The 24797-nt window shown below is 33.4% G+C and overlaps 1 protein-coding gene and 1 long non-coding RNA gene across 2 annotated transcripts; one reads left to right on the forward strand and one right to left on the reverse strand.

Moving 5' to 3' along the window:
• Positions 1-9881: 9881 nt before the first annotated feature.
• Positions 9882-15401, forward strand: LOC148848293 (uncharacterized). Its single transcript, XR_016100951.1, has 2 exons — positions 9882-10681; positions 15201-15401. It is a non-coding gene; the product is annotated as an uncharacterized LOC148848293 (long non-coding RNA).
• A 1762-nt stretch (positions 15402-17163) lies between these two features.
• Positions 17164-18334, reverse strand: LOC148848294 (PLAT domain-containing protein 3-like). The gene is made up of 2 exons (XM_088950636.1): positions 18050-18334; positions 17164-17887 (listed from the first exon to the last, which is right to left on the reverse strand). Exons 1-2 carry the CDS (start codon positions 18125-18127, stop codon positions 17405-17407), a joined length of 561 nt encoding a protein of 186 aa, XP_088806762.1. The 5' UTR covers positions 18128-18334; the 3' UTR covers positions 17164-17404.
• Between the last annotated feature and the right edge of the window lie 6463 nt (positions 18335-24797).

Here is a 24797-nt window from a genome sequence, read left to right on the forward strand (position 1 = left end):
ATGGAAAGCGTGTTTGGGAGAATAGTAGCAAATAAAAAATGAATCAAAAAGAGTGTTAGGAAGGGTGAAAAACTTGCTGCTATTGGAAAGTGTTACATGCCTTATGAGAACTCGCCCCTAAAAGCTAGCTATTAGAGGGAGGGAACCCAGACACATATACACCCCACAACGGCATCTCATACTACCAATGTGGGACTAATGGATTGTAATATTTCACCATGCTCCACAGCTCCAGTACTCACACAGGCTGGCTTTGCACTAGTCCCCCTAGTCTCGGCCGAATACTACAATACTGATGCCACCACTTGCGTCACACGATTGCAATTGGGAGGCATAGTGTAGGCTCTGATATCATCTCTTACATGCCTTAGGAGAAATCGCCACTAAAAGCTAGCTATTAGAGGGAGGGAACCTAGACACATATCCACCCCACAAAGACATCCCATACTACCGATGTGGCACTAATGGATCGTAAAAGAAAGAGGATATAAAATGAAGATGCTTAGAGGTGGCATCCTTTGGTTTAGGTTCAAATTGATGGAGGATAAAATTATGTTCTTGAAAAAGGAATTAATGTTGGCTGATCAAGGAATATTCATTTTTGCCAAAAGAGTGGGAACCATAGTTAAATCCCCAAACTATGTTCATGAACGAGATTCTAGCTAGACCTTCTGGTGGAATGCATGACCAAAGCTGTTGGAGAGAATTTGGAAAAATAGATAGAGGAGGTCTTAGCTGTGAAAGAATGTCGATTTTAGGATGTTGGGAATGCACTTTTAGTCGGACTATTCTTAAAGGTTAGGGTTTCCATAAATATTTTGAAACCTAGGCTGCATTTGGAAGTGTTGTAAATCAATAACTAATGTAAAATTTACATTGGTTCAGTTTTGTAGTTATTTGGAAGGAGCATGTAATTATGATCGACATAAAACTCCACTCCGGTTCAGTTTTGCATGTGTTTGAATGGAGTGGAGTTTTACGTCATGTATCAATGTAAAACCACATCAAACATAAAGTTTTACATTGATAATCAATATAAATACTACACTGATTTTATCGATGTAAAACTTTACACTTTTTTTTATCATGGTTTTCAAAATGTAACATTCTCTTATATATGGTTCAGTGTAAAACGCCATTAGTGTACTTTTACACTGAATCCAAATGAAGCCTTAGTTTGTGCTATACACCAAAGGCTAGCAAATGGGAAAGTTAAATGGTATTTGGTATAGTAAGGAAGGAGTTCTAGCTTTGTCAGTTGGGGCGATAAGAGGGGATCAAGAAAATCTAGAGGATTCTAAAATAGGCCAAACACAAGTCTTGGATATATATATATATATATATATATATATATATATATATATATATATATATATATATATATATATGAGAAAAAAAGAGAGAGAGAGAGAGAGAGAGAGAGAGAGAGAGAGAGAGAGAGAGAGGACTGTTAGAAACTATGAGTTAGAAGAACTTGAAACTCGAAATCAAATGGGACAAAGACAAGAAAGGCAAAATGGGCCAGAGCTGGATATGGGCTCGGGTAATAGCAAACTTGATAGAGCGGACTCAAGTGATGAAGAGAGTTGAGAGGAACACAAGAAGGAAGGAAATCCAAAATCCGGATTTGAATGAGGTAGAGTGTGTCCCAGAAACTCAACTGATGTTTGAAGACAAATTGCATAATAACCATTATGAACAAGTGGAAGAAGTATCATCGAGCTTTGAAGATTACATGAGAGACATCTATGCAAATAGTGGAAGAAAACTTCAGACGTCCAAGAGTTGGGATACATTTGGATCCCCAAATAACCAAAAGCATAAAAGATGGAGGCAATGAGCCAAATGTAGAAATGGAGGTATGCTCAAACAACTAAAGATTTTACTTCATAAAATATTTGACTGTTATACAAAAGAAATGTTTTTATTGGGGGACAAGAATAATCTTGAAGGTAAGTAAAGAAAGATTGCAATTAGTAAAAGACAGAAAATGGGAACAAAGAAAAAGAAAAACAGATTATTTCAGTTTCTCGAAAAAGATTGCCAGGGAGAATTAAAAGTTTCAAATTTCATGAGAGAAAAAGGAGCTTCTTTGTTCTTGGATATACTATTATTAGTGAATTTGTCCTCTCTTGAAAGGGTGTGGGTGCAACTGCCCTCTCTCAACCCCCACAATGGCAATTTTAAAGATTAGGCTCCCCCTTGACAGTTCAAACCCTGAAAAGAACTTGTTCTGAAGCAAAACCAAGTATTATTTTTCTTATAGAAATTAAAAGTTTGATGTTCATGTGCAAAAAAAAAAAAAACTTTGAGGGTGTTTGGAACCATGGGCTTTCATTTAATAAACGCTGCCACATAAGTGTCACTTCAGTGGTTCCCCTCTCATGTTCTTTCATACACATCGAGAATAACAAAAGGTGACTTCGGTTTCTATGCACGCTTACCGTTTGAGGAAGTTATTTTTTAAAATCTTCCCCCCAGCTGTTAGCCATTTTTCACTGTTATGTTGATGTAGTGCCTAATGGTGACTAGTTGTCATAAATTGTTATAATTATTACCTTTCTCAGTTTTACAAACAAATAAATTACAAAGGTTGAATGAAAAAATGTAAAAGAAACCAAACAACTACTCTATTGGCTCAAAGAATGTTGGGGAGTGGATGCAGTAGTTCTAGCTAGGGGGCTATTGGTGTTATGGAATGAGGATGCCAACTTAAAAATCAAGTTTGCAAATCCAATAATTATTTCAGCTGAGGTTGAGAAAAACAGACGGTCTCAATGGTGCATTTCATTCATTTATGGTGAGACTAATAGAAGAAAAAAAAGATTTTTTTTTTGAACTAGTGGCTGAAATTGGCTGATCAAGTTGTTTCATGCCCATGGGTGTGCATAGGTGATCTCAATCTAGTATTTAACAATAAAGATAAGATTGGTGGAAAACAGATAAGCAAATCAGCGACTAGCCATGGGCTAAAATATATTTGGAATAATAAAAGGAAGGGACATGACAATGTTAGGGAAAGAACAGACTTGGCACTAGCAAATGAGGAATGGTTAGATCTGTTTGAGGAAGCTAGGGTGATTCATTTGGTCGTAGGAGGATCAGATCATATCCCCATAGTTCTAGATAATTCCCCTAAAATAGTGGATGAAAAGACCTTTCAGATTTGGACTATCCATGAGGATTGTTCCAATTTCATTAAGGAGATGTCAGATGTCGAGTATTGATGGGGAAAGTAATAGACAGTCTTGAATGATTAAAAGGAGTAAAAAAATTGCAAGTTGAAAAGTATAAAATCCTTGCAAAAAAGTATAAAACCCTTGAATGATTAAAATGCGTTTGGAAAAGTGCAAAAAAGTATAAAATCCTAAAGTTGAGCTGAGCACAAATAAAAATGCCCCTCTATGTTCCTTTCAGCAGGCTAAGGTAAATCAATTATAGAAATAGATAGATGAAGAACTAAGAAGGGAAGAAATTTTTTGGGCTCAAAAATTAAGGCAAACCTTGAGAAGAAGAGCTTGAAATAGAAATGTTACATTGAAAAAAGTGAAAATTGGATTGTAAGTCAAGAGCAAATTAGTAAACTTCTTGTAAATCACTTTGCAGATCGGGAACTGTACTTTAGCCAAGTGCCAATTTAGTACTTACCGTTAATGGTCCCAACCCCTCACTGATCTCCCCAGTTCTTCATCTTCTTCGCCATTTGAGCACGATCGAACGTAACTAACAGTCTCTTAACGGGAGCTGGTTCAACGACGGTCTCGTTACCAACTTCAACCACCATCCAAGTACTAGAAATACGCTAAAAGGAAGAGGGTGGATTACAATAAGAGAAGATATTACCAAATCATATATAGCCTGAGATTTGATGTTGCAACGGGGGGAAGCCGAGCTACCCTTGTTCTAGAACATTTTCTTCTAAGTGCAATGCTGAATCGGGCCTATAATCAGGAGCTTTGTCGGTGATGACAATGTTTTAGATGTGGGTAACGTATGAGTGAAGAATGGAGACATGGGTCGCTGTTGTCGTACTCTTCTCAACCGGAATATGAAACAGAGGATCGGTGAGTTGGGGAGCCGAAATGTTGAAAGAAGTCAGCCTTAATGTTGGGGAATAATAAGACTTTAGCAAAATGGTGAGGTTTCTCCGAAAATCTGAAAGGGAACGAATGCGTATTGTCGTTATGGAGGCTCTCCATGACCAGAGGAACAAAGGCGGAGGAATGGATGCTTTCCAACGGAGAGCTTAGTTCCCAGGATGACCTCTTGGATGTTTGCCAAGCACAGTTTGAGATGTTGAAACGCACCTAGCTTGGAAACGAGCTTGAGGTTCGACTTCTTGCGCAGCGACGATGATGACATGTTGCGCGCAGTCCTTCCGTGCCGAATCTCCTCGCTCGATCCCTTGAGGCTGCTGTCATTGCCGTGGCCGTTCTCCATTATTGTCCACTGCTCCTCTGAGGCCATGATGCTTGTTCTAAGCTCTACAACCAAGAAGAAGAAGAAGAATGTAGAAGACTGGAGATCTTTGGTGAGGAAGAGAGTGATGCTACTATTAGAGAATTGTGTAAGCCACTGATGTTTGAGCCAAGATTTCAGAGCTTGAGAATGATTTTATGAGAGTCATGGCACTTTCCAGGAAGCTTCTTATTGCATGATACTCAGAGCTAAGTGACCACCAAAAGTACATACAGGAAGCTTCTTATTGCATGATACTAAGAGTCATGGCTGGCTAGCTCCCAAGCTATACGGCCTAGGAAGAGGAATATATACAAACAAAAGTACATACTCTAACGTAGAAACAAAAAGTACATCGGCGGTGAGATATTAAGATGGTCCCTTGGTCAGTTCTTGGATGTGATCGGAAGGAATTGTACAATCACAGATCTTCCATTCAGATTATTACAAACAAGGGTGTGTTTATTGAACACCTTTATTATTTAAGGCTGAGTTTGGAAGGAGTACAAATGCAAATATGTAGAGTGTAAAACCTTATCATTTGTATTATTTTGTATGTATTTATGTTGTATATATTTGCATTTGTATTGATTCTAAACTGAGCCTAAAGTACATAATGGCCGGGAAGAAATACACAAAACAAGCATTTTTTTCGGAATTAAACATTTGTGGTTGACGCAACACTATTCGTCGGCGCCTTCATTGTACAAGATCTGACAACTCCTTCATTGTCTAGAGAGGTCACTCTCTGGAGCCATTCTAGCCACTGTTTTCTGGGTCTACGAATGGTTCAACTGTCTGTTGGTGTTTGGCCTCCCTCTCTATAGTTGTTGCAGATTTACAGGCTTGCAGATTGTAGATGGTTGAAAAAGAAAATTAGATGACACTTGAAGGGCATTTGTGTTTTTTCCCATGACACTTAACGGCTGGTTAATAGTAGGTACTATATTGTTGCATTTTGAAAGTTTTTGTACTAAAATGGCACTCGGCCTAAAATATAGGGTACCTATCGGGAATTTTCCTTTAAAATTAGGGTAAATTTCTAAAATCTCCCTTGGAGTTTTTTTTCGTTGACGAAACCTCCCTTGAAGTTAGTAATTACAATCACCTCTCCTAAACTTTCTGATATAGTTGCAAGTAGACCCTATTCTGTAGAATCTTTTAAATAAAGACATGAAAATGCCCAAAATATCCATGAAGGTACTATTGAGTCTAGTTTCTATAAAAAAACAATACAAACTTTATGAGCAACAAAAACAATGAGAATTTAAATTTGCAACTACCAGCTAGCTTTACCTTTGAGTGATTGATGTGAAGGATAAATTTAAAAATTAAATAAATTTTAGAAAAGAGATCGGAAGGGTTTGGGGTAGTGATTTATATGAATAGAAAATTTGGAAAATAAACATTTTTTTTTTGTCAAAAGTAATTGAATGGGTATTTTTAACATTTTCATGTCTCTTTTTAGAAGATTCTATTAGAGGGGGTCCACTACTTGCAAGTCGCAACTATGCCGAAATGTTAAGGGGAGGTGATTGCAATTATCAAACTTCAGGAGAGGTTTTAACCACAACCAGAAACTTTAGGGAAGGTTTCAACAATTTACCCTAAAAATTATTAAGTGTATGTATGTGTGTGTATTAATAGTAATGGTTTATGTGTATCAATGTTTTCAATTTGTCATTGATCCGGTTGGTTGAACCATTCGAATCGTCACCTGGCTAGGATTTCAGGTCGGTTCAGTCAAGACCCGCTAAACTGTCAAAAACCGTTGACTTGGTCAAGAACCGCTCGATCCGTCTGGTTCGATTGTTGACCCATTCGACCCGGTGATTGTATCATAGGTTGCACACTCAATGCATGAAAAACTTTTAGAGGCCATAACTTTGCACTTCAATGTTCGATTGAGGTGATATTTTTTTTTGGTAACTTTTCAAGATCTATGCATCCCAAGGAGCCATAGGCACATTGCCCACTATTTTCGTGAAAAAACCTTTTTTTGGCCTTAATTACAATTTTTAATATTTTTATAAATAAAAAATAAATACTAAATTAAAAACATAATTTAAATACAAAAATACATATAACATATTAAAATATATTTATACATTATTTATTGCTAATATATATATATATATATATATATATATATATATATATATATATATATATGTATGTATGTATGTATGTATGTATGTATGTATATCTATACTAATTTAAAAAGCATGAATGACCTCATGAATATTTCTGGAATTTTATAAGGACAAAATTTACCCCTATATATTTAAATTTATTGATAAAAATGAGGGCAAATAGGGTAATCGGTTCTTGATATTAAATGAGTTAAAGAGGTAATTTGAAGATATTTAGTACATTCAGTTCTCTCTCATTAAATCCAACATTTAAGTTATTAAATTGCATTAATGTTCATTGAATCATATATTTAAGTCATTTTTGTTTATTCTCATCATTAAGTTCTATTAATTAAATCCATACTTAATAAATTAAGAATTCCAATAACAAAAAAGCTTATACTTTTAAAATCTATCTAGCAAAAATGGTGTTTTCATCTAGGTGGTGTTAAGAAATTAAATCATTTTGGGTTAAATGGGTTAATCCATGTTGCCACGGTCAAATAATAAAAGTAAAAAATAGATAAAATGAAAAGAAATAGAAATTAAAAAAAGTAGGGACAATTTTAACATACATATTAAATAATAATAAGTATGATAAGTAAGAAACATTTTTATTGATGATGGAAATGGAATGTAAAATTTAAAATCAATTGGGAAATAAAAAAATTTTCCTATTCTCTCTCATTAAATCCTATATTTAAGATATATTTTTCTCATCATTAAATTCTTGTAATTAAATCCACAATATTAATTTTAATAGTATAAAAATAAATATATTGAAAAGTAATTTGAAAACAAAACCATTTTCTTCCCTCTCGGTGGTGGGTAAGCAATTCAACCATTTGGGGTCAAATGGATTAATAAATAATGTCATAATTAAATAATAAAAAATTATAATAAGTAACTATGAAATGTAAGAAGTATTTTTATTAATGATGAAAATGGAATGCCAAATTCAAAATCTACCTAGAAATGAAGTGATGTCATAGTCAAATAATAAAATTTTTAATAATTGAAAATACAAAGAATTACAAAAATAATACAAAAAAAGATAGAGAAAATTTTAGGCACATATCTAATGATATATTTATAAAAAATAAAATATTGAGTACATATTTAATATTGTGCATTCATTATATTGAACAAAAATAAGTTTTATACATAAGAAATAAGTTTATCAATGATGAAACTGTAATACAAAATTTAATGTCAACCTAGAAATCAAACAATTTTTATTTTTAGATGGTGGGTTAGTGGTTTGAGTCAAATGATACTATAGACAAACAAAAATTAAGTATAATAAGTAAAAAATATTTTATATAATTTAAAGGAAAAATTATAGTCAAAGTCGGTTGTACATTTAAAATTAGGATGCAGGTTTGTCCAAAAATCAACAAATTAAAACTTTGACAACCAATTCTACATTTTAAATTATAAAAACCCTTGCCATGTCATTAGAGACTTATGTGGCTATTGCCAACATAGGACTCTTAGTCCATGTTGAACACAACAAAAAACCTATACCAAAAATAGGTTTTTAGCTTCTCTCCCACTCTCTCTGTCTCTTGATCTCCCTCCCTTCTCTCTCACTCTCACAATCATCTCTCGACCTCTCGCTCCCTCTGTCTTTCCCACTCTCTCAACTTCAATCTATAACCAAATAAAAAACCTCTCTCTTTCTATTGTTCTCCTTCAATCTTTCTCATTCTTCTCCCTTACTCTTCCTCTCAGTCAATATCTCCTTCTCCCTCAATTTCTATTATTATCTAGTTGGTGTAAAGATCTCATTGATACATGAAAAAAGAGAAGAAAAATAAAGAAAAAAATGTATTATATATGTTTTTTTTTATTATATAAAATATATTTTTATTATATAATACATTATCAAGTTAGGCTCGGGCTTAGGCCGGGTTTTTTTGAGAAAGCTTGAGTCTGGCTCGAAAAAAATCGGGTCCAATATTTTAGGCCCGAGCCCATGGTCCTGAAATCTTGTCCAAGCCCGACTTAGATTGGACCGGGTTGAGTTGGCCCGTTGGGCTACTCGGCCCATGAATAGGTCTAATTAAGAGTCCCATATTGGCAATAGCCACATGCCTCCGATGACATGACGAGGGTTTTTATAATTTGAAATGTAGAGCCGATTGTCAAAGTTTTGTTGGTTTATGAACCAACTCATAGGTTAATTTTAAATGTATAGTTGGCTCCGACTATAATTTTCCTTAATTTAAAACTAATCCAAAAGCAAAGCTATTTTATTATCTAAATGATACTAGTGATCCAATTTTTTAAAGAAATTAAATCTATGATTTCATAATTGAATAATAAATATTTAGGTTTATTTTTAATCATATTGTTACTTTTGTTAATTTTCAATTTTTATCTTACATTACAAGAAGATGGAGCTTTCGCTACTGTACTGTAATATAGCTACGGACAACTTTATGTCCATGGCCAAAAAAATGAACTTTAACTACAAGCAATTTGGCTGTTATTAAACGTTGTTTGTCTGTGGTTAAAAGATATTTTATAGCCACGGTTTTAAACAATTTGTGGTTATAAGTCACAATAAGCAGATGTTGACTTATAGCTACGGTCGTCCAGTTTGTGGCTAAAGAACTTTTTCTCCGTGGGTATAAGTTATTTACAACTATAGCCACAGATTCTAGTTTATACGTGGCTAAGTAACACTTTGGCCGTGGCTAAATGCTATGTATAGCTATAGCCATGGATTGTAGTTATTTGTAGGTATGTTTATTTGAAAATATTATAAAATAATAAATATGTTAAAAATAATTAATTTAAAAATACTTAATAAATAGATAAAAATAATACAAATAAATATTTACTAAAATGATTAAAACTTATTGTAATGCAAGGAAACTAATAAATAATAATCATATAATATTAACTAGAAATATTTATTATTTACTATAATAGTAAATTTATAATGAATAAATTATTAAAATAGATAAATATGATTAATAATTATTAGTTCATTACTAACGAATAACAATAATAATTAATGATTGGTATTAATAATACATAAACTAGCAAATAAATTATTAATAATTTCAAAAATAAATTATTAATAATTAAATATTTATTTAATAAATTAATAAATTAATACTTGAACCTGAACTAACCCAACCCAACTTGATCGTAGGGTGATGATAAAAAATCGAAAAACTGAACTGAACCAGTGAAACCAAATTCAAAATCCGAGTAACCAAATTCAAAATCCAAGTTACATCTGAGTGTGCATTAATAACATCTCTCGTATTTATCATTGGAAATCTTCCCAATACACGGTTCAGACTTCAGACGTGCTATGGGGCACTGTGGAGTAGGGCGCCGATCTGAACTCCCAATTTTGCCGAGAGCCACACCTGGAACACGACTCTTTAGTAAACAACATAGCCAAATTTTTAAAATATATGTGCAATGCCAAAGTTTTAAAATACCCTCGCGATTGCGCACATGAAATCAAAGAAGGGAGGTGCCCATTCCCATTTTCTAACCCTAACAAGGAAAACGAAGCAGGAGTGGAGAGATAGTGGAGTGTCTCTGTGTCGTTGTCGTTTCAGACTCAACAAATGTTGTGACAAGAATGCCTCGGCATTCCTGTGGGAAATTTTCACTTTCTTCTCCCAATACTCAATCTCCATCCCTTTCTTTCTCACTCCATCAAGAATCGACTAAACATCTCCCTTGCTCTTGAACAAACACCAACTTGTTGGAACCGTTGTCTCTCTCTACCTTTCAATCTCTCGTTCCAACAAATTTTATCCATCCCCTTCTTTCTCACTGTCAAGAAGCGATTGATCGAGCCTAGAACATAGAATATCTCCCCCACTCTCACTCAAACAAACCCCTGCTTGTTGGAACTGCTGTCCCTCTCTATCTTTCAATCTCTCGATCTAAGAATCATCATCGACCTAGTATCTTGCAAGAACCTTGTACCTGGAGAATAAACACGCTAAGTATATTGGAGAAGAAGCACTCGCCTAGTGGAGCATCTGATTTGGAACTGGGTGTTTCTTGTAAAACCTTAATGGCATTATAGCACCATTGCCACATAAAGAGCTGTGGTAAGATGAAACCCATGAATCACTTCTCATTTTCATTCTTCCCTCAAACACAGTTAATTATTTAGGGTATTTTTTGGTTTCATATATCAATTGATATACAAACTAGGCTAATGGTTCATCGTATTAAGGTTGTGTATTGGGTGTATTACATTTTGTGTTTCTTATTGTTTAAAATCAATTAAGTGTGTTTTTGTGCTTAAGCATGCTAGGTCGTAAGTGTTTCTTTGCATACTTAAATATAATATATAATGTATCTTTACAGAACTTTATAAGCTTAGTTTGCATTCCTTGAGTGTTTCGAAGAGGAACTTGATTATCAAATCAGATTAGTGAACAATGAACCAGATATACAAAGCCATACCAGTAATATTTTCAATATGCTGATAATCCATCGTAAAAAACATCAGTGCCTACAATTACCAATTGCCATCAAAACCTAAAAGAAAATCAGCACCATAAACAAAAATAATTACTGTTAGCATCTCGTAGAATGGCGCCTCCTATTTTTCTTGGGAAAAAAGAAACTATTTCATTAAGGAAAAAGAAAAGAAGTAAGAATGTCTTTAGTCATATCATGGTCTCCTCCCTCTCCCAACAAAATCAGGATGAACTTTGATGGATGCAGCTTTGGAAATCCAGGTAATTCTGGATTTGGAAGTGTTTTCAAGAGCAACAATGGACACATGGCATTCTCTTGGGCCCATTGATCATGATGATTCAATAAGGACAAAGCTGATGACAATACAACAAGGGATGAGACTAGCTAAATCAGTAAATTATAGAAATCTAATGGTACCTTGTAGACATAGACATGTTATAATTAGGATGTCTCATGATAGGTAGTGTCTAGTGTTGGACCTTGGCTTGTGATCATCTTTATTTTATTTATTATCAACTCATTTTCCTTTAATTTCTTCAGAGATCTTCATTCCCATTATTGTCTGTCAGTCTGTTGTTAGTAGTTATCTAGTTCCTACCAAGCTTCCAGGGTTAAATTTAATGCTGATCTACTGAAGATGATTTGAGAAAATGGAAAAAATACCAAGTCCTAGAAACCTGGAGAAAAAATTGTCTTCAGACGATAAACAAATATGAGAGATAGAAGGATCTAGGATTTGTGAGGGAAGCCATGCAACATTCCTGAAGCTATCCTTAGCATTCTAATACTATTTTAGAACAATCTGTGTATCTGACCTATTAGAAACATATTCATCTTTAGCTGACCTTATGCTTAAACAATTATTCTATTATATTTTATTATTGACATGCATTTAAATCAAAAGGGAAAAATAAAAGATAGAAAAATATAAGATATGGTACAATGTTGAAAAGAGGATAGCAGAAAAACATACAAGGAGAAAAAGTCAATCAGTCCATTATTGCATCAGAAATATCTAATCAAATAGATGTAGCCTATTTGGATTCCCATTGCATCAAATTTGCAAAGATATTAGCTCTGTCATCATGGAATGCAGTTATATAGCTCACAAAGTGTTCAAGGAGACAATGATATCCGATACTGATTCCAAGTAGATAAAAGTTAGCAAGGCACTGATAGCATAATATGAATTCTTTACTTTGATTTCATGATGTACCTATGTTTAAATGGTTGGTGTAAGGAGGTCATCTCAGCCTTCTATCTTTTACACACTTTCTATGTTTACATGGTTGAGCACCACTACTTAGAACCTTGTCCTAGAGGATCAATTCTGAGATACAATCTTCCTTGAATCTGAAGAAATGTACAAAAATAATGAGGTAGATGCTGCAAAAAATTTTGATCTAGGACAAATCAAGGAATACAAGATTCTCCACAGATTTTAAAGAACCAGGTTTAGGAATCAATATGATGATAATATAATTAGTTATTTAATGGAATCTGAAGGTAGGTAAAGGAACTAAGAATCAGATATGGATCATTAAATCAATTAAGGAACTGAAACAGAGATGATTAAAGAAATCACAAATGCATAGATTGTTTTCTTTATTTTCTGGTGTCAAATTTTCTCAAATGACTTCACTTTATTTTTTCTCACATGCTAGCAATCATGTGGATCATCACGTTGTAAGCTACTGATTGTACTTCATCATGTGATTTCTTGCTTAGTACATGAAATCAGATACTAAAATCCTTTTCTTCTCCCAGCAAGCCAAAGGTGTAGCTCCTAATTTTGACGACGATGGCCTAACAAACTTCACTATGAAGATTCTTTGCTTAGTATTACCACCTCATATTCTCATTATCCAGACTCTAAGGCTGTTGTGTGTTTGGCATGCTTTCCTAGAATTAATTTTGATAAATTTTTTAATTCTAAGAACCACTTTGAGTTTGAATTTATGAATTTCATATTGGAACTGATTCTGTTTTGGTTTCAAAAACTCATTGTAAGATTCATTTTTTGGTCAGATCTCATTCTTCATGTAGTGATTCTTTGAAGCAGATTTAGCCCCCATTTGGGATTGCTAGTGATTATAGGATAAGAACTTGTTAATAAGTGCTTATCCTACTAAGTGCTCAAGTGTTTGGTGAAAAAAATGCTTCTTTTATATATTTGATTTTATTTTTTGTGATTCAGCATTCTTATATATTTGCTTCAGGACAATTGTTTCCTATGGTTGTTCTTTGCGGCCTTAATTTTTAATTTGTTAGTTTAGGTTGTTTTCTTAATAAACTTCATGGTTGCCATTAGTTCAACATTTTTACCATGTTCTCAAGGGAGAAGTTTTTAGTTGGTGAGGAAACATATAGCTTCCTACTTATTGGAGTTGATTTTTATAATTCATTGGGATTCCTTAGATTTAATGCATATGATCTTGTTAAAATGATGTAGGAGACAGCAAAGCAGCATCTGCATATCAGCTTGTTGGGTTTGATGCAAGTCTTAAACAGTAATATATGCTTTTTTGGTGTTTATCTTAAAGCCACAATTATCTGCTGTACCGTGTGAAAACAACGGCAATATATACTTTTTTTATGTACTCTCCCTCATACTGCTCTTTAAGTTTCTTTATTCTTTTCTACTTCCAAGGGTGGAGAGAACAATTGACACTATAGGGTGTTCTCTTGTTGCTTTAAACTTGAGCCAAGAAGAGAATGATGGACTTTGAGCATGGGTTCTATTTGGGGGTTTTCAAGTGTGAATATCACTTTCAAGTAGCCGTGCCATGTATTGATGAATGCAATGCTATTAATATGTTAATATGTTCGGGATTCCTTTTCAAACCCAAAATAAAAGACAGTAGATTGTTCTCATTTCTATTAATATGTTAATATGTTAGGGATTTCCGCCATCAAATGTTGATCCTCATCATTTATATAGACCTTATCTCTATTATATGGGGTTGGCTATCCATGACCATAAGAGTTTGGCAACCTTTCAGTGTCAGCTGCCAACTAGTATTGATCGAACAAAAATCCTATGAAATTCTGATCGCCAATATTCCAGTACTGATCAAAGGTTAATCTTGATCATTTTCTCTTCCTCTGATTCTTCCTGGTTATCAAGGATATGATCCTATCTTTGGATTGCTGCTATAGATAACCTCCCAAGAATCAGCCGAAGAGAGCTTTCTCTACTCTTCCAGCCCTAGGCAACTCTCATGTGGTTGGCTGGATCAAACTCACATGAGATTCCCTGAACCAAGCTCTGATACCAAGAAGTTGTACAAGACTACATATTTGAACAGAAAATAAAAGAAAAAATTAGAATTGAAGTGAAGAGAAGAGAGATGGAGAAGAAGAACTCGTGGAAGGGTTTTAGGAGAAGAGAGCGGTTGGTTGTGTTTGAAACAGCCACCCTCTCTTAAATTTATATACATAGTATCATACTTGTAAAAGGACTGAATTGCTTACATGGCAAGATAAGATAAGATAAAGCTGAAAAAAGACTAATCCTAATCTTATCATAAAGAACTAATCCTAATCATAACTTATTGCTAACATATGAACAGTGGGGTCTACATTAGTGTTCTCTACATTGCTCTTTGTAAGAGTACTTGGAATGATGACCAAAGGGGATTTACACCTAGCCCCATATAGTTCTTACATTGCTCTTTGTAAGAAGTTCCTCAAGCCTCATTTATTTGCAGTTTGATGCAAATTTTTCACCAGATTTAAATTTGCATGCCTTTGTAAAGTTTGCATTTTTTTTTGCCTCATTTGCACCTATTGATAGTACAAATTTTGCAAACCGATGAAAGGTTTGAACCACATTCTCTATCATATAAATTGGGTGGAATATCATTTTACTTTCCATATGAGTCCTTCCAAAAAAAAACATTCCTCTTACTTTGATATTACTTGAAACAAAGCGGGTCCTATCATCTTACTTTCAATTTTGCTATTCCCAAACAAACAAAAAAAAAAGTAAAGCCTTAACAAAAGAAACTAGGATTTGTACTTAGCCTATTTGCACTATCATGCATGATTTATATTGCATAGTTAATAATTAAATTTTCATACATGATTTTATATTTTCAAAATTGTGACTTTTAACTTATTTTCTATTATTTTTTATAGGTTGAACATTGTAAAATAGTATTTCACACGTGCGGATGGAGACATTCGAACAAATTTTACACATCAACTTTTTTTTATTGAATTTCATGTATTTAATAACCTTGAATTTGTAACAGATTTTAAAGACATTGATGTATTAAAGCACCTTGAGATATAATTCATTTTTTTATTATATAATCTTTTAAGGGATTTTACATTGAAGTTCAATCTTATATTATGAACGGAATTAGTTGTGTTTGTATTCGATACAGGAAAAAAAAAGGTTTCAAAAAAAAGAATGAAAAAAATTCAGGATCTAGCTATAAACTAAATTGTATTTATAGGTTTCGTTTTTAGCTACACTTGACTTAAACCGTATTAGAAACCGTAGTTATAGATTAATGCTCTTTTGCTATAGGTTACTTAAACCGTATCTCTAGGTTTCTTCTGTAGGCATAGACTCATATTTTTAGCTACGGATATCTCAACACTGTAGTTATAAATCAAAATTCTATAACTTTACAGCCGTAGCTATAAAGCTAAATTTGTAACTACAGATAATTTGAAAACCGTAACTAAAAAATGCATATTAGGGTTTAGCCACGGGCATAAACCATAACTAAAAAATGCATATAGTGTTTAGCCACGGGCATAAACCATAACTAAAAAATGCATATATAATTATTATAAAAGGGTTTATCCACAGGTATAAACTGTAGCTATATGTTAGTTTTAGCTACGGATACAATCATCCATAGTTATTTCCTATAGCCACTGCGACTGTAGCTACTATTTTTTTTGTCATAACTAGTCCGTAGCTATAGACCTATAACTGTGGTTTTTTGCATTTATAATTATGTGTTTTGCATTTATAACTATGGTTGTGTTCATAGCTATAGGTCTATTTTTTTGTAGTGTTAACTATGATATATCTAAAATTTAGGTAATTAATATGAAGAAAAATTTCTCACGTGCAACACATGTTCTTAATTACTAATATGTATGTATATACATGTATATATATAGATAGATAGATATATACTTAATATATATATGCATTGACATGGCACGGTCTGAAACATTCGACCTAGCTGATTGAACTGGTGACTTGAAACCTGAAGGCAAAAATGATTCAGCCTCCGGATCGATTTTTAAAACATTGATATATATATAGGATTAATGTGCATTTTGTGTATATATATATATATAAATTATAAATATAATTGATGCATGTCTAATATAATGATTTACTTCACACAAGCAAGCTCCAAATTGAAGTTTACGGTTTTTACGTGTATATCTTATTTGTGGACAATTGTTCTCATAATTTATGTTCGTGTATTAATAAGATTTAATTGGGTTTTTAATTATTCCAGTGATTAACCGTTGAAACCGAAATCATCATTATCATCTATCTACAAAAAAAAATCACCATTATCATGTAAGCCTTGTCGCAAGTTACATACAATCCATTTTTCTCATTCCATTCTATTCAAAGTGCCATATGCACTTTAATCATTTCTTCCTATTTGCATGCAAGTGGCATGATTATGGGATAAGATATAATTGATAATAATGAAAAAAAATTATATCTACTCTTCCATGAAGTAGGTTAGAACCTTAAAATGAAGTCTCTATGCCACACTAAGCATTTCTTTTTTTGGTAATGTAATTAAGTAAATTTAGATATGGTTTGGCGAGTTTTTTATAAGATCTTCTGATAAATTTGATAACTTAAAGATGATTTGGTCTTTTGCATTAAAATCTTAGCTGCTTGAAAATTATTTGATTAAGTTGTGTTTTTCTGGGTGAAGATAATTGAAAAAAAAAAAGCAAAAAGCTTAATTTGGAGCTTTTTGAAAATAGCCCAAAATTGATTTCTTTTTGACAGTCAGATCTTTTTCCAATCAAATGGAAAAAATGAAAAACATGAATTGCTGGGCTTCTAAAAAGCCGACAGCCCGTGCAAAAAACGCGCCAAACAGAGCATAATTATTTATTTAAACCATAAAAAGAAAATATAATTAAGAAAACAGAAAAATCGGACACTGAAATTGCAAACCCACAAGCACAAGGTTAATCTCGAAAGGGAGATTAACTGATAAAGGGAGAATAACCAAGCTGACCCACAGACCTAGTCTCCAAAAGTCTACACTGCGAGAAGAGTAAACCCTGTATTTTACACTGCGAACTGAGACTTATGTTCATTGCATCATCACTCTGCATCAGGCTGAAGATCCTTCTCTTATTACGCTGTTCCGAACCACCAGAGTGCCATTTCGAGGAGTATGCACCTTCTGCTGCTGCAGATTGCAGCCATCTAGGTAAGCGTTTAGTCGGAAAGGAGGATGGTCGGTTGAAAGCCATTGCCGGACGAAGAAGAAGGCCCTGCTGCAGCGTTTATGGGGTCCTGTCAATGTCACGTCCACGAAATCGCAGTACCAGCTGTTAAACAGGGAGCCCCCGTCGGACGTGAGGTTCAGCCAGCAGAGAGGGGAGTCAATGCAAGGTCCCCGGCCGCTGAAGACGTCGAGGCTCCCCTCCTGATAGTAATAGTGGTCGCGTTCCATGATCCCCCATTTCTCGAGATCCGGTACCTGCACCAATTTCCCCTCGGCGTTACCCAGGGCCACGCCGATCTTGGCGTCGGTTTCTGCCATGATCATCGATCCCGTCTGCACGTACAGCGTGTACACGCACTCCTCCTCCTGCATCTCACAATAATCATTATCAAGCACGAAGACGAAAGAACGATCGAGCGGCGCCGGACGATAATGAAAATATTAGAAATGAACTGTGAAGCACGGTGAACGATGATCGTCTAATAAAGGAGAGATCGAGTTCGAGGAAGATATTTTCAGAAAGCTTACCGGCGAAGAGTCCCCCGGCGCGGCGGAAAGGAATAAGACGAGGAAGGTCAGTGTGCAGAAGTGGCGACTCGTAATCATCTTCGTCTCCCGGTGATTTCCGAACTGAAGAGAAGAGAGTGTCGTCTCAACTCACAGTCTCTGTTTCTTGAAAGGGTGATCGGTGTATGTGTATTTATAACGGAAAATTCCTCATCAGTACCCACCCTTGCCTTTCGCTCGAGTGATAATTTAGTCCCCAAATTTTAAAATGCAAAACTTTGGAAAGATCACCGACGTTGATCAGCCGTTAAGTGGTATACGAAAATATATAAATATCCTTCATGTGTGTGTTAATTTTCTTTATCAATCATATCAACCTTCAAAATTTTCATCCATTTTATTTTTTTTCTTTAAGAGTGTTGTTTTATTGGATTTTGAGAGGGGGTTGGATTTTGGTTCCCCTTCACCAATAATCTCTCTTCCTTTTTGTGGGGACCCGGAAAAGTTTATTTTCTCAGTATATCCATCTCCTAGGTGAATAAATATTTTATCACATAAGGAAAAATTATTAACATTTAAATGGGACAAAATTATCCCTTTTAATAATGAATTTTTATAACTAAAATGAATTTTATAACAAAAATGCCCCTTCTAAGAGATAATCAATCATATAGTAAACTGAACAAAAATGATCTGTGAAGAGAAAAACGGGGGGAGAGGGAGAGAGTATAACTAACTAACTAAAACACTATAATATATACTACGCCTAGAAAATAACTCCCATTGTCGGAAAAATAAAAAATAGAAAGAGAAGAAGATAATGCAGAGAGAAAGAAAAGTTAGGTGAGAGAGAAGGGGGTGGTATGAAGCTCAAAAGTTCAAGTTAATGCCAGCCTGACTTGGACTCCTTTAACCTTTCTCTACTTCTTTCCTTCTGCGGTGCCTCTTGTAAGCTACTAAGTGTGTCATTTTTTGCGTTCATACGTAATTGAATTTTACGATAGCATTTTGGTGATGGTCTCATCCGAATTTTAGAATTTATCACCTTCAGTAGTTCTCCGCCTCAAAATTTTTTGCTTGAAAAGGAGTGAACTGTTGTAGACAATGGTTGAACGAAATCCCTTCAACAGATCGGTAGATGCTCTCTTTGCTGCCTATTATCAGCACATTATTGTTGGAAAAGATCATTTTTGTGGTGTTCGTGATAAAGAGTTTGAGCTTTATTTCATCTTGTTAATGATGAACAGTAAATTTTATTTTCAAGGATAATTTTGACATTTTCAAAAGTCTTAAATCATCACCTAGTACATATAACAAAGGTAGATTAACGACAGATACGTTTTCATCGCATTTTAAAATTGGGGGACCAAATAATCACTCGAATCAAAGTACAGGGTACTGACTACCCTGATCGAGAATTTTCCCTATTTATAATGGTGGAATGGTGGTGTATGATGCGGAGAGGAATGAGAGGGGTAGCCAACTTTAAATTACGAAACTGACCCAGAACAAAGAGGAAAATGATTAATGGTACTGCATACAAAATTGGCTTGTCATGTGAGGCTAGTTAAAAGGACAAAACAGACAAAAACAACGTGTATTGACTCACAACGGATCAAAGCTTGTGCTTCAAACAAATAATAAGGCCTTGACGCGGGATTATGTGTGAGGCGCACGCCTCAACGGATAAACCTAATAAATCTGGCAGTCCGGGAACTGTTATTGCTTATACTGAAGTCTTGGTTTAATTTATGTATTTTATGGTTTGTTTTTATGAGGTTTGTAGTTCAAACTACATTGATCGGATTTGCTCCTCACAGAGTGTGCCTCATACCAACCTCATAGTATATCGATCCCCTACATTAGGAGCATTTTCTTATAAATGATAGAATCAAGTAAGAGAGATGCTTTCAATGCACTGCTGAAAGTATTGTGAGGTTAGTGTGAGACACCGTGAGGAACAAATCTGAATTCCTCGAACTTGTACCTCACTTCACCAAGACCAGACCGCCTTGTCCACTATCAAGAGCATTTTAAAAACTTGAGTAGGGAAAGTTGGTTAAAAAATGTGGGGGATAGATGGGTTGAACTCCAATCAATTCATCTTTTGATGGAAAAAATGTTAGGGGGAGCTACAAATGATATACCCTATTTTTTCTTGTAGTTTAATCGAGTGAGGAGGACAAGTCATTTCACTTGGGCCTAGTGTCCTCATGAGGAGCAATTGAGTATCCATGAAGACAATTAGGACCCAAAACATAGCTAACTAACTCATTTTCTGATCCAGACATGCTTACAACATAATTTTGGTTATTTTGAATTTCTCCATTTTAGTGTTTATTATGGAACTAGTAATTGAGCACATGTGTTGAACTTGAAAAATTTTTCTTCATATTAATTAATTGAATTTTAAGTATCTTACAGTTAAGATAGAAACTGAAAATTAACAAATGTAACAATATGATTAAAAACAAACTTAAATGTTTGTAGCAAATAACAATTATTATTATTATTATTATTATTATTATTATTATTATTATTATTATTATTATCAAATATTGTATTCCATTTCTATCATAAATACAAATAAATTTTATTTTAACGATTATTTTTATTTAATATGATGAATATATATAACATTAGAAATGCTCTCAAATGTTTTTGAAAAAATTCTGTACATTTTCATTTTTGGTGTTCTATCTTTTTTGAATATTTATTATTCAATTATGACATCATGAGCTTCTTTGAAAAGTTGGACCATTGACCCACCATGTAGATAAGAAAATAGCTTTTCTTTTAGATTAGTTTTAAATAAAAGAAAATTATAGTTAGAGTCGATTGTACATTTAAAATTAGGCTACAGGTTGGTCTAGAAACCAACAAAACTCCAACAATCGGTTCTACATTTCAAATTATAAAACCCCCACCATGTCATCGGAGTCTTATGTGGTTGTTGCCAACATGGGACTTTTAATCCATTTGGACACAACAAAAAACTTATACTGAAATTGCCCTTTAATGCTAGGTGATTGGAAAATAAAAAAGGGTTTTTAGTTTCTCTCCCGCTTTCTCTCTCCTTCTCTCTCCCTCTTCCTCTCCCCTCCTCTCTCTCTCATTCTCACAGTCGTCTTTCTTTGTTCAATGATTGTGTGATTTTAAAATAAATAAAAATGGTTTTTGGTTTCTGTACTTACGTTCTCTCAATCAATTTCTTTCATTCTCTCTCTCTACCTATCGTTCTCCCTCAATCTCTCCCATTCTCTTTCTTGATCGATCTCTTATTCTCCCTTAATTTCAATCGTTCTCCCTCAGTTTCTCTCCCATTCCCTCTCTCATTCTTCTTCTTTTTATTTTCTTACACACTTATATGGTATTAATTAGATCATATAAAAGAACATGAGACCAACCTGGTATGGTTCAAAAATCATTACATCAATTTGATAAAAATTCACAAGAAACTCTTGGATATGACAACTTGATAGAAGTTTATAATTTGATTATACAAGTGGTTTATCCCTTTAGTTTTTTATATGGTTTGATTAATATTGTATAAGTTTGTAAGAAAAATAAAAAAGTAGAACAAGAGAAAGATTGAGGGGAATGACAGAGATTGAGGGAGAAGGAGATATTGATCGAAAGGAAGAGTGAGGGAGAAGAATGAGAGAGAGAGAGAGAGAGAGAGAGAGAGAGCGGGAGAAAAACTGAAAACCTATTTTTGGTATAGAATTTTTGTTGTGTCCAACATGTATTAAGAGTATCATATTGGCAACAACCACATAAGCCTTCAATGACATGGTGGTAGGGGCTTTTATAATTTGAAATGTAGAGCCGATTGTCGGTTTTGTTGGTTTTTAAACCAACTTGCAACTTTATTTTAAATATATGGCTTTGACTATAATTTTCCCTTCAAATATATATTTCATTTACATTATATAAAATAATTTTTACTTATCACACTTAATTTTTTTTTGTCTATGATATCATTTGACCCAAACCACTATCCCATCACCCAAAAAGAAAAATAACTTGATTTATAGGTTGACATTACAATTTGTATTACATTTATATCATTGGTACACTTATTTCTTATGTATAATAGATATTTTTTGTCAATATAATGAATGCATAATGTTAGAAGTGTACCCAATAATTTATTTTATATAAATATATAACATTAGTTATGTGCCCAAAATTTTCTTTATCTTTTTTATTTTTATGATTCTTTGTATTTTCTATTTTTAAAAATTTTATTATTTGATTATGACATCATTTTATTTCAAGGTAGATTTTAAATTTGCAATTCCATTTTCATCATTAATAAAAATATTTCATACATTTCAAACTTATTTATTTTAATTTTTTATTATTCAATTATGACATTATTTATTAATCCATTTGACCCCAAATGGTCTAATTGTTTACCTACCACCGGGAGGAAAGAAAATGGTTTTATTTTCAAATTATTTTTCAAAATATTTATTTTTATACTATTAAAATTAATATTATGGATTTAATTACAAGATTTTAATGATGAGAAAAAATATATTAAATATAGGATTTCATGAGAGAGAATAGAAAAATATTTTTATTTCCAATTGGTTTAACATTTTACATTCCATTTCCATCATTGATAAAAACATTTCTTATTTATCATACTTATTATTGTTTAATATGTATGTTAAAAATATTTCCATTTTTTTTTTATTTTTTTCATTTTATCTATTTTTTCGGGGCAACATGGATTAACCCATTTGACCCACAATAATTTAATTTCTTACCACCACCTAGATGAAAACACTATTTTTTTCTAGGTAGATTTTAAAAGTATAAGCTTTTATGTTATTAGAATTATTAATTTATTAAGTATAGATTCAATTAATAGAACTTAATGATGAGAAGAAACAAAAATGACTTAAATATATGATTCAATGAACATGAACTCAAGTTAATAACTTAAATGTTGGATTTAATGAGAGGGAAAATGCATTGAATATCTTAAAATTACCCTTTTTTCAACTCATTTAAGATCAATAACTTGTTACCCTATTAGCCCTCTTTTTTATAAATAAATTTAAATATAGAGGAGTAAATTTTGTCCTCAAAAAATACAAAAATATTATTGAGGTAATTTGTGCTTTTTAAGGTAGTATAAATATAGATTATTTGTTTTCTCTCATTAATTATTTTTTCCTTAACTAGGTAGGATTTTGAAGGTTTGGTCCAATTAGGATTAATTTATCTTTTCCTTAACTAGATAGGCTTTTGAAGGTTTTGTCCAAGTAGGATTAGTTTATCTTTTCCGTAATAAGATAGGACTTTGAGGCTATAAAAAAGACCTATAAGTCTCCCGTCCAAAAAGCACTCATAATAAGAAATACTTCTTGATGATGCAGTAGAGATGAGTAAATGTGGGCTTTACAATTGAGACTGAGTAAATGTGGGTTCAATCTATTTTACTAATCTCTCCTGCACCATTTTATTTGTTTAATTTGGCTGCCTTTGATGCAGTAGAGATGAGTAAATGTGGGCTTTACAATTGAGAGGTGCAGTTGTCCCACAATTTAGTTTCCATCATCATCTAGGAACTAGAAAATAGAGATTGCCTACACCAAGCTAGCTGCACTAACACTATCATCACACATTAATAATTAAACATGCGATTTATGCACTTTATTGGAGATTTTTATCAAATATTTGTGTTTGTGATCATGTTTCAAGTCTTTTTTTTATGAAAATTTAAGTCTAGATTAATGACCGGGTCTAATGAATTGGAATGTTGTGGGGTTGCAAACTTGAATATGCACCTGAAAAGAATAGAAAAATAGCTTTATTAACGGGTCATTTACTTATAAACACCCTAAAATTTTACATATTTACTAAAATATACTCTATAGTTTGTATTTCTATTTGGGAATGGTCATGTGACCTCTTAAAACAAGTAGTAAATGCTAACCAAGATTTTTTATTCCAAGAGTGTGCCTAGAAACTCCTATATCGACTTTTAGAAGCAAAACCTAGGGGGAAATTGATATTTTGTTTTTTATTTTTATTTCTTTAGATTAATTTGGTCGAATGGACATTAGGGTAAAAAATGTCATTTTTTACTCCCATCTTAAAGAGGGTAAATTGCTTAAACCTCCCCTGAGGTTTCTCACACCATGGTTGCTATAGCCCTTTCACTATATATGTGGATTGTGGACATTAGAAAGATAACAAAGAAAATGCCCATGTCATGTTCTCAACATATGTAAATGCAAAGATTGCCCTTATTTGAGAGGGTTGTTGGCAAGAATCCAAATGTGTTTTAAGACACATTTTTCACAAAAAAACACTTCTGCCACGTAGGTAGAGAGCAACACTATGCTGTTTGGTAAGGTGATTTTTATCACCGATTTTCATGTATGTGCTGACAGGTAAGCACCACATAGGATACACATCAATCAACCGATGGGGGAAACGGTTCACTGATGCATGAAACACCAAATTTTTAAGGCATCGGTTCAAAATTTGGTGTTTCATGCATCGATTGGGTCCCGATTTTCGAGACATACCCGGTTTTTTAATAATTGATTGAACCAAACAATGAAATACATGGGCATTTGTTGAAACACCTATGTGGATCTGATGTGGCACCATTTTTTTGGAAAACAGCCACGGTTCCAAACATCCCCTTAATGATAACAAATTCTCTAAGTCTCTAGTATATGTTTGGCATCAAATCTGCAAATACAAAAAAGCGGTGTTGTATATGTGTGGGTTGGAAGCACCG

The sequence above is a fragment of the Nelumbo lutea genome, chromosome 6 (assembly GCF_056320005.1).
Source record: "Nelumbo lutea isolate HS-2025 chromosome 6, American lotus-T2T, whole genome shotgun sequence".
NCBI lineage: Eukaryota > Viridiplantae > Streptophyta > Magnoliopsida > Proteales > Nelumbonaceae > Nelumbo > Nelumbo lutea.